This window comes from Rhagoletis zephyria, unplaced genomic scaffold (assembly GCF_001687245.7).
Source record: "Rhagoletis zephyria isolate East Lansing unplaced genomic scaffold, Rhagoletis_zephyria_1.1 Rzeph_scaffold_01568, whole genome shotgun sequence".
Taxonomy (NCBI): Eukaryota; Metazoa; Arthropoda; class Insecta; order Diptera; family Tephritidae; genus Rhagoletis; species Rhagoletis zephyria.
In genome coordinates, this window is record NW_016158652.1 from 19,213 (window position 1) to 30,153 (window position 10,941).

The 10,941-nt window shown below is 33.0% G+C and overlaps 1 protein-coding gene and 1 long non-coding RNA gene across 2 annotated transcripts in view; one reads left to right on the forward strand and one right to left on the reverse strand.

Moving 5' to 3' along the window:
* Positions 1 to 3,116, forward strand: part of LOC108364478 (uncharacterized) — a 4,839-nt gene extending 1,723 nt beyond the window's left edge. Inside the window, exons 3-4 of the mRNA XM_017618168.1 lie at positions 1,062 to 1,170; positions 2,839 to 3,116. Of these exons, the coding sequence (XP_017473657.1) occupies positions 1,062 to 1,170; positions 2,839 to 3,077 (348 nt within the window). The 3' untranslated portion in view covers positions 3,078 to 3,116. The remainder of the gene's footprint in view (positions 1 to 1,061; positions 1,171 to 2,838) is intronic.
* LOC108364479 (uncharacterized) lies at positions 2,357 to 3,722 on the reverse strand. Its single transcript, XR_001847758.1, has 3 exons — positions 3,316 to 3,722; positions 3,132 to 3,257; positions 2,357 to 3,072 (listed from the first exon to the last, which is right to left on the reverse strand). It is a non-coding gene; the product is annotated as an uncharacterized LOC108364479 (long non-coding RNA).
* Between the last annotated feature and the right edge of the window lie 7,219 nt (positions 3,723 to 10,941).

Here is a 10,941-nt window from a genome sequence, read left to right on the forward strand (position 1 = left end):
ATAGAATCAATTCAAAAACAATTCCTACTTTTTGCTTTAAGAAATTTCCGATGGGATTCTCAATATAGTCTTCCACCTTATACGAGTCGCTTAAAACTTATTAACCTTCCTACACTTGCCAGTCGCAGGGAAATGCTTGGTATAATTTTTATGGTTAAATTACTGACAGGCTCAATTTCAAGTCCGTCTCTTCTGGCTGATGTAAGCTTTAATGTTCCGTCACGCGTATCAAGACACTTTTGTCCCATATTTCTGAAAGCTTGTAAAACCAATTTTGAATTGCACGACCCACTCCGTTGCTTATGCCAGGATTTTAACTCTAATTCCAGCACGTTTGATATATCAGATCCGCTCTTCAGCATTAAGAAAGCGATACTCTCCTCTCTCAATAAGTGAATTATTGACATAAATACATAAAATCAGCTGATGAATTTAGTTCTGTAGCCGAACAGTTTTAGATCTCGACACTTAACAAACCCCTGCCTATCGTGACTCGGCACAAAAATTTAAAATATTGGTTCCGTACGTCATGCGGACTGTAAAAACCGTTGGGATATTATTATTATTATTAGTTGATGCTAGGTAAAATCCTGAATTTCAGATACAGGTATAAGTAAATAAACGATAATGCCTAACCTTTTCAGATACCGCTTCATTTACATAAACGTCAGGGGTCCCGGGCGATGCAACGACTCACAAATTTTTGAGTCATCATCTTTTAAGCAGTAGATAGAGAATTGTCCCTTACTAAGCGAAATGACTGGGGAAATTTCTGGTGTAAATGTGCCAGTATTTATTATTGAAGATTCGGCTTTTCGAGTTAGCAAAAAACTTATGAAACCCTACCCATTTAGCGTAAATCAAAACTCAAATGAAAAAGTATTTAACTATGCTCTTTCAAAAGCTCGTAGTGTTGTCGAAAACGCTTTTGGACACCTCGTCGCGTTGGAAAAGGAATTAACAACTCTATACGGAATGCCAATTCCATAATTAAAGCATGTTGCATCCTTCACAACTTTCTAAATGATTGCAATGATTTCCTAAACAGTAAATGGTTACAGGCTTTGGAGGAGTTGGAGACTAGGCGCCAATACCCGAGTGATGTGACATATATATCTGATGACCCAAGTAATGCAGAAATGATACGATCTGCGCTGTGCACATATTTAAGTAAGTATATTAATTACACCAATTACCAATTACAAATATAAACGGATAACGAAGAGCTATGTTCTCTTCATCTCTATCTTCTACTTCATCATCTTTTCCCTTAATATCAATATTAATCTTTGTCCTTATTTTTATATTTGTCTTTGTCGTTGCCTTTGACTGCGCCTTTGCCTTTGTAACTTTATAGAATATAATACCTATATAGATATGATTCCCATACCTTCTAAGTGATTTGACGGATTGGAATAAAATGTATATAGTATAACAACCTTCTCTGTGTACTTCCCTACAATCCCTTAAAATTTCGTTGAACGTAGCCGTTGATTTTCTGTCCACGTATTTGAAATATACCCATACTTTATATTCATTTTTCATTCATTTATTTTCATAGTTTCACATATTTCATATTAACATTATTATTTTTTTATTATTTTTTTTTTAGTTATTCATATTTGCACACATTTCACGCGCATACAGTGGCAAACAAAAGTATTTGCACAGAGAATTGTTTCAATATATGCAAAGTTTTTTATTCTAATTTCTAATTCTAATATATTCTAATTCATAGTTTCACATATTTCATATTTACATTATTATTTTTTTATATTTTTTTTTTAGTTATTCATATGTGCACACATTTCACGCGCATACAGTGGCAAACAAAAGTATTTGCACAGAGAATTGTTTCAATATATGCAAAGTTTTTTATTCTAATTTCTAATTCTAATATATTCTAATTCATAGTTTCACATATTTCATATTTACATTATTATTTTTTTATATTTTTTTTTTAGTTATTCATATGTGCACACATTTCACGCGCATACAGTGGCAAACAAAAGTATTTGCACAGAGAATTGTTTCAATATATGCAAAGTTTTTTATTCTAATTTCTAATTCTAATATATTCTAATTCATAGTTTCACATATTTCATATTTACATTATTATTTTTTTATATTTTTTTTTTAGTTATTCATATGTGCACACATTTCACGCGCATACAGTGGCGAACAAAAGCATTTGCACTGAGAATTGTTTGCAATATATGCAAAGTTTCTTATTGTAATTTCTTTTCGATAATGTTTTATAAAAACATATTTCATATTGCACCAAAAAACATAAAAATAAAATCTCTAAACTTCGTGAAAAACTCTGAAAAATTAAATAAATTTGCATACAAATTTGCAACTTTCTGTTCAGATTTTTGGGAAAAATTCTTGGCATGCAGTTTTATAGCCCATTCAATTTTAGTCAAGGGCAAATTTGAACTTGCTAAAAAAATTACGAAAGTTAGAGATTTTATTTCTATGTTTTTCGGTGTATGATATATGTTTTTATAAAACATCATCGAAAAGAAATTACAATAAAAAACTTTGCATATATTGCGAACAAAATCTCTGTGCCAATACTTTTGTTCGCCACTGTATGCAATTTTTTTAATTCTTTACAAATTGAAGTATAGCTTTGTTAACTTCTTTCGTTTCTATAACATACTCTTCCATTAGTTGGGTTTTTTTTGTTATCGTTTTCAACCAGTTTCTCTGTCATTATTTTTAACTGTTGGCTTGATTCTTCATAATCTTTGTTAGACTTCTCCAGCTCTTTTTCTATTTTGTCAAACTTTTTTAATAAAATACTTTGAAAATGATTTCTTCTTTTATTTGTAGGCTCGCTGATTTCTGACGGATTGGGTGACATGGTCGATGTTGACGGCTCGGGAGACGACATGGTAATTGCCGAAGGCGAAGGTGTCGATATGCTAATTGCTGACGGCGAAGGTGTTGAAGACGGTGATGGCAATGGAGATCCATCAACAACACATGAAGAAGGAGATGCAGCCGGTTCCTCCGAAATTCGTACCGATTCGGAGTTAGTGGATCTGCATATTGAACTATTGCCTTCTTAAAATAAGCACATATGATTAAAAAAAATACACAAATATTAAAACAAGGTCTCTTACTGCTAAAGCTTTCTTCCAATAAGCCTTCCGTAACTCCGATATGGCGAAAGCAGGGCACTCATTTTACTGAATAAGTGCCACTGTGAGGGTGAACCGCCAGTTGGACCGACTGCTTGCTTTTCCTTTCTGTAAATGATAATGTTAATTAAACTATTAACCTTTACTATAGCCTTAGTTCACTCACCTAAACTTTTGGGACAGGTTGTGCCTTTTTCTCTTTATTTCAGCAGCTGTGCACACCGTGCCTCTCCAATGCCATTTCCTCAATAATATGGCTATTTTTTCTGTGCCCGCGAAGTGCGCCGACTTTTGTTTGCCAAATATCTATTAGCAAGGCTTCTCCCCTGTCATTCCAAACATTCCTTTTCTTGTACTTAGTTTTCTCCATATTTTCACTAAATCCACATAAATAAATAACAAGTGACAATTTAGGGATGACAAAATATGTCTACCACTAATATCGAATAAACTAGTGCAGGCATTGATTGGAACGAGTGGAACGTGAGTTTGCAAGTAGTTTTCAACGAAAACTGGTTTCCGACGTGTTTTCATTTGACAGATTTTACATGGACGAAAACACAAGTTTTCGGTTGAAAAACAGTTTTACCAACGAAAACATGTTTTCGATGTCGGTCAGAACATGGTATTAACCGCTACACCACAGCAACCGCAGCAATAAAGAAGGTTTATCTGATATTCCAAATTATCGATGATAAAACGTAAAATATCTATGTTTTATAATCGATTACGGACTATGCAGAACATCGGTACATCGATACCTTGCACACGTAATCGAAGTGTCGATACCTCGAGATCATACATACATATGTATGTATCTACCTAAGCGTGCATTTAACCCTTGTGTTAATACCCGGGTACCGGGGTACCCACAAGAGGACCTTTTTCCGTATAAGTCGACATTTCTCTCCCATAGAAAAAAAAGAAAGCGTGAGAAAAGCGTGGTGAAGCAGAACCACAATTTATATTCCTATAAGAAAAGCTAAATTTAGGAATATATACAAATAGAAATGCTCAAACTACAAGCTCAAAAACAATAATTGATGCGGTGTTTTCAAGATATTTTAACGCCCTTGAGTCACAAGTATATGAGACCTTCTTTTTTATATCGGACACCAAATTTTATGTCACAGTTTCGATTGGCTTACAATTTTTTTATGGGTTCTATACTTGAAATAAGCTTACACCTGTTCAAGGAATTTTTTTCCGCTTTTTTCTTTGGAAATGTGATCTGTCAAAGTTTGCATTTTTCGTGATTCTGACTAATCATGTACTACTTCAAATCGTCATATCTCGGGATCTGCTGATCACAGAGACTTAACCTTAACGTCTTTTTAAAGCCAAGCAACTACCTTAAGATTTCGGTATATAAGATTGCCAAGATTGTCCTAAAGCTAACTTAGCTATTAACAGTTGAACTTTTTGTAGTTGTACATAGTGCACACCGGTTAATTAGGGATTTAAAATTATACCATCGTAATCCTTGTTTAATTCTCTACAAAAACGTGTTTAAAAAATGGGCGTTTTTCAAGCACTATTTTTAAATATTTTTCTTTGTGACGAGATGGTTTATTTTGCGAGAATCAACAACTTTTTGTGATTTGATTTCGAAAACTTATGTTGAAATATATTTAGTAAGGTGTTAAACATCGAGGTTTTGCAAGAATTTAAATTTTATTGCAGATTCTGATAGAACACCTATCCAGGTATAATATTTGTACGGCAAGATTTTTCTTTAAGGCGACAAACCCCTAGAAATGGGCGTGGCAATTGTAGGACTAAAGTATGCAAAACGCAGATTTTATTGCGGATTTCGGCAGAACATCGCTTCGTTAAAAACATGTGTTTCACAACTTTTTCAATCAAAGAATATTCTAGGAATGGGTGTGGCTATATTAAAACCAAAGTTCAAAAATTTAGACTTTATTGTGGATTTTTCCAGAATACCTCTATGGATTAAAAAAGTTGTGGAACAAATGTTGTTAATGAAGTGATATTCTGCTGAAATCCGCAATAAAATCTGTGTTTTGCAATCTTTAGTCCTACAATTGCCACGCCCATTTCTAGGGGTTTGTCGCCTTAAAGAAAAATCTTGCCGTACAAATATTATACCTGGATAGGTGTTCTATCAGAATCTGCAATAAAATTTAAATTCTTGCAAAAACTCGATGTTTAACACCTTACTAAATATATCTCAAAATAAGTTTTCGAAAACAAATAACAAAAAATTGTTGATTCTCACAAAATAAACCATCTCGTCACAAAGAAAAATATGTTTTTTATAGAGAACTAAACAAGGATTACGATGGTATAATTTTAAACCCTAATTTACTGGTCTTTACTATGCAAATCAACTTTAAAAAGTTCAACTGTTAATAGCTAAGTTAGCTTTAAGACGATTTTGACCATCTTATGCACAGAAATCTAAAGCTCGTTTCTTGGCTTTAAAATGACGTTAAGAGTAAGTCTCTGCGATCAACAGATCCCGAGATATAACGATTTGAAAAAGAACATGATTAGTCAGAATCACGATAAAATGCAAACCTTGACAGATGACATCTCCGAAGAAAAAAAGAAGAAAACAAGGCGTGAGTACTAAGTACTAATAAAGTTTTATGTGTAAACATATGCGTACGGCAAAGCATAAAAGTACTTTTACATATAAATATAATCTCAATCAAAGCTCGTTAGCGGTCAAATTGGTTGTGCTTGTTATTCTCACAACTCGAGGAAAAGTTAAGCTTCTTCTCTGTGCCACCGTGGTCAATTTTTTCAGCTACACATATTATGCTACTTAAATATATTTTAACTTAATATTTTATTAAAAATACCTTCACAAACCTCTTTTCCTTGCTAGCATAAATTTTTGTTTACTTTTACATTTGACATTCCTCCTCTTCTTCGCAAGTGTAATCGATAAAACTGGGTTGGACACCAAAAGGTTATCGGTTTAATCTGAGATAGTTTTATAATTATCTAAATTTTTTATGGCTAATCTCTTTTTCTAATTACAGATTAAGGAGTTTAGCTCGAAAACGAGGATAATCTTTTTATATGTAAACCTATTAATAGGCGATTCAGTTACACAGTTAGAATTAAACATTAATTTTAATTAATTTTATTCACTTTACTGATTTAATTTTTTTTATTCATTTTCATTTTTAATTCTTTTAATGCATGAAATTATCGGTATGACTGATAAAATACTTGTATAGCTACACTTGTGACTCAAGGGCGTTAAAATATCTTGAAAACACCGCATCAATTACTGTTTTTGAGCTTGTAGTTTCAGCGTTTCTATTTGTATATATTCCTTAATTTAGTTTTTCTTTTCGGAATATAATCAGTGGTTCTGCTTCATCTGTCGCTAGGTTTACGTTAAAGTCATGAATACACATACACATACCATCTTTTATTTGCAAAATGGGAAGCTAAATTCATTTGTTCGGCATGCCCTCTTACTCTCGTCTTCTCTTTGTGAAATCTTGTATTAACTCTGATCCAGTACTCAATGAACTTACAGGTTTTTACACGAACTTGCAGGAAGTTACAGGAAAAACAATCCCGATACGATATATAGGTACAAAGCTGTATGCATGTGCGGAGTTTGCATAATCGGAAGTAATAATCAACTGTACTGCAATTCCTCTTACCCCGCAGGTGCCTAAAATGCGCTTCAAATGAAAAAAATGCATGTGTAACACCGTACACATGATAGAAGCGAAACTTCTTAAAACAGGTGTGAGTACCAGGTACCTACTCACGAAATTGGATGTGTAAACATATGTTTACGGTTCGGCAAACCATTAGGCGATTGAGTTACATACATAGGTTTGGTTAGAAATCAAACAATAATTTCATTTCAACTTAATAATTTTCTGATATACGTATAATTTATTTATTCATTTTCCGGTAACACCACCTTATATGAATTCGCGCTTCTCGCATCCATAGGACCGGGTTGTAATGGAAGTAATTGTATGTTTAACAAATAAATGAAAATGTTTATAATGCAATCAATAGATCCTTACGAATTCGCCATTACCAAGGCACGTACGCACTTTTGTTTGCAAAATGCATTTACTTAAGTTGAAAGAAGACAAATTCCTTTGCTAGGCATTTATTCTAACTCGCTTTCTATCTTCCAAGGCGAATTCATATATTCTTATCACGAATGCATATATTCATGTGGGAGCAAGAGTATAAAAACATAAAATTACCTTATAAATTAAAAGCATAAGTATCACATGTATGGGTAGTCCAATTCACGAAACCATTTCATCGATCTGAGTAAAAACTAAGAGCATAAACTCTATTTCGCGTTAATTGAAATCATGAAATGGTGTTCATTCATTCAGTTTCTACTCAAACGCGTTAAATGATTTCATGAATTGGCCTACGCATAATGGTAGTAAATGACAGAATGAATTACAACAAACACATCCTTTTAACATAATGCAAGCCGAAAACGTTGGTTCAAATCAATCCGCAATCAAGTTGTACGTTTTGCCCACAAACATTTTAATTTTGCGAGCAGTCTCATTGTAAAATCTCATTTTTACAATTTCATAGTTTCAGCTTACATTTATAAAATTCAACGAAAGCACGTACCTATTTCGGCTGAGTTATCCATTTTCGGTTATTTAGTGTACAAAATAAACGTAAATTAAATGAGTTTGTACAACATGGTCATTAATGTAGCGATAAGTTGTACAACTTGCCAGAAGATCCTAATTTTTTGATCTTTCATACAACCAAGACATAAATTCATTCAACAGGCCCACAAACAGTGCAATCTAGAGCAAAACAACACCAAGTTGAACCAACGGTCGCTACGTTTATGGATTTCTTTAAGAAACATCGAGCGAAAATTTCAACTGCTCCTGTAACACTACCTTATATAAGTTAGCCTTGCTATCATCCTCACATATGTTCATCAGAGTATACCAACGAAGGACGAGTTAATACAAGGAGATAGCGAGTGCGCAAAACCGCACAAATTTCGTCATTATCCTCAATTTCAGCTGAAATCGCGATACAATTCTCAATTTGACCATATAAAAAAATATCACGTGAAATTGCTTATGAATTTTCAGTGAAATTGAATTCGCGAATACAACTCTGAAAATTGCTTATTGTGATTTATTNTGCGCAAAACCGCACAAATTTCGTCATTATCCTCAATTTCAGCTGAAATCGCGATACAATTCTCAATTTGACCATATAAAAAAATATCACGTGAAATTGCTTATGAATTTTCAGTGAAATTGAATTCGCGAATACAACTCTGAAAATTGCTTATTGTGATTTATTCATGAGCAAAATGAAGAAAAACCAAACGTCAATAACAAATAAACAAAAACAAACCGAGCCTACAGTCACAATAGCACTTCAATACTTTTACAATACTAATTGCCGATGTCAGTCGGTAGATGGCGCTTTAAAGGGGTTTCCTTTGTTCATGAATTATGAGGTCAAAAATGTATACAGAATTAGTTACGAATTCCTAAAGTGAGCACAACATTTTTTTTATACAATTACGATCTTTTTAAATGCCTATCCGTTAATAAGTAGGTAATCTATTATTAATTTTTTACAGTAAGTAAATAATAAATACAATTAGAAGTAATAAATAAATACAATTTTTCCCAAGTAATTCACATCAAATTCATTTAATTTTTCATTCTAAATGTAGTGAATATACTTACATAAATTCAAATATAAAAGCCGAAAGCCATATTGTGATCGTATTGGGATTCGATTTTGAAACCGCGCTTTACGCGCTACTACGCATACCGTAACTATGAACTGGTGCAAATTATATAAAGTCGTCACAACTAACAAAATCTTTCACGTGTGAGTCATCGTGTACTTTAGTTGGCAATCAAAATCTAAATCTTTAACATAAAATGCTTTTTGTATTCCTCAGTTCTTATATATATTTATATACGAGTATATATCTTTACTACTAAATACAACATCAAGAAAACATTATTTCTTTATAAAAAATTTTAAATACACTATTTTCCCCCAATAGATTATTATGTCTAAAATAATATCAGAAAACACTTAAATATTTAACTATAAAAATAAAAAGTTACAAATAACATTTTTTCGAAACTTTTGATTAGTATTGATAGCTGCTAAATATTTATGCCGCTTTTTTTTAGTTTTCATGATTTCATGAAATCATTCACGAATTCTTACACAATTCTGCAATATAAACCACACAATTCGTACATGAACGAAGCCGTTAAAGCGCGCCATCTGTGGCATCACCATAATAACACTTAACTTCAAAATACTGTGCTATTGTGACTTCAAGCTTAAACATAACTGTAATCCAAATAATAGGAATTTCAATAATAAGAATTGTAGCAGGCTGCGCTGTCAGTTAAAAATATTCACTTTTTCCTCTTATGATAAAAGCTGAGAAATTTATTTATCGCGTAAATTGTAGATACGGTAAGTACATTCATATGTATATTGGTATTAAGGTATTTTTTGTAAATTTCGGATCACAATCTTATTTGCAGCCCATATTGGTTCTGGCTACCCTGTCGGAAAAATATTCGGATATTCCTTTTATGAGAACTGCTAAGCAATACATTTATTACGAGTATTATTGGTATGGTAAGCATATTGGTGTTTGGTATTATGGTATTTTTGGTGATTTTCAATTAAACATTTCATTTACATAAAAATTTTTCTATTAGATATACTGACATATTGCGTTTATCTCATAGAGTCTACATAAAATCGGTAACCTTATAATTTCAAAAAGTTATTTTGTTGATCGTAATGACCATTTTTACTACTATAGGATTCAATTTAATATAATTACGCATAACAATGCCTCGAAAAAAGTGTATGGGTGTGTCAGCTGATCGCAAAAAACGTAATTGCCTTCCAATAAACGAAGATATGCAACAACGGCAGATCTATTTGCAACGAGCTAGGGAATGTATGCGGAACCAAAGGCAGGAACAACGGGCCGCACAAAGGCAAAAATTCACTCCCCAATTTAGTAGTGTTTTGGTGCCATCATATTTTCAGCGATTAAGTGAAGATGTCAGTGCAAGGAGGCGGCAAGAAAAGCTACCAAAGACGTATTGCGGTGCACGTCTCTTCCTTAAAGACGATGAGATAGAATCAAATTGTGCTGAACGCATGGAAAAGATATGTGAGTTTTGCTCAGCTAAACTTTATCCAGGCGAGGCAGGCAAGGGGAGTTTGCCACCAATTTCTGTCCGCGATGAGCTGAAAGCGCAATGATGATATCACAAAAAACTATTTGGAGAATATCCGTAAATTTAACAACGGTCTTGCGTTTGCTTCAGTGCAGGTGAACTTTGCCAATATTCCGGATAGAGGACCATTTTGTTTTAAACTAGAGTAAGACGATTCTCAGATATTATTGTTTCTGTTAAAGAAACATTTAATCAAAAAGTTAATTCTGAATATATTTTCTCCTCCAATATTGTATACAAAGTAAGTGACACCATGTTTCCCTCAACTCATGACACTCATATATCAGTCAGTTTGTAATATGTTTTTATGTATGTACCTAATAAGTATAAGTTCTGATGTACTATAAATCTCATTAATGCTTTGTAATGTATGTATAATAAAAATAAAGGGTTTATAAGAATAATTATTTCCGCGAACTGTTAGAACAGTCTGCTTGTATCTATGGCTACAAAGAGGGATGAGTTTACTGTGTATTTCTGTCTGCGCAGACTGCGCATGGGCCCGCTTGTAATAATAAAAAAGTTTTCGCGAAAGGTAACAC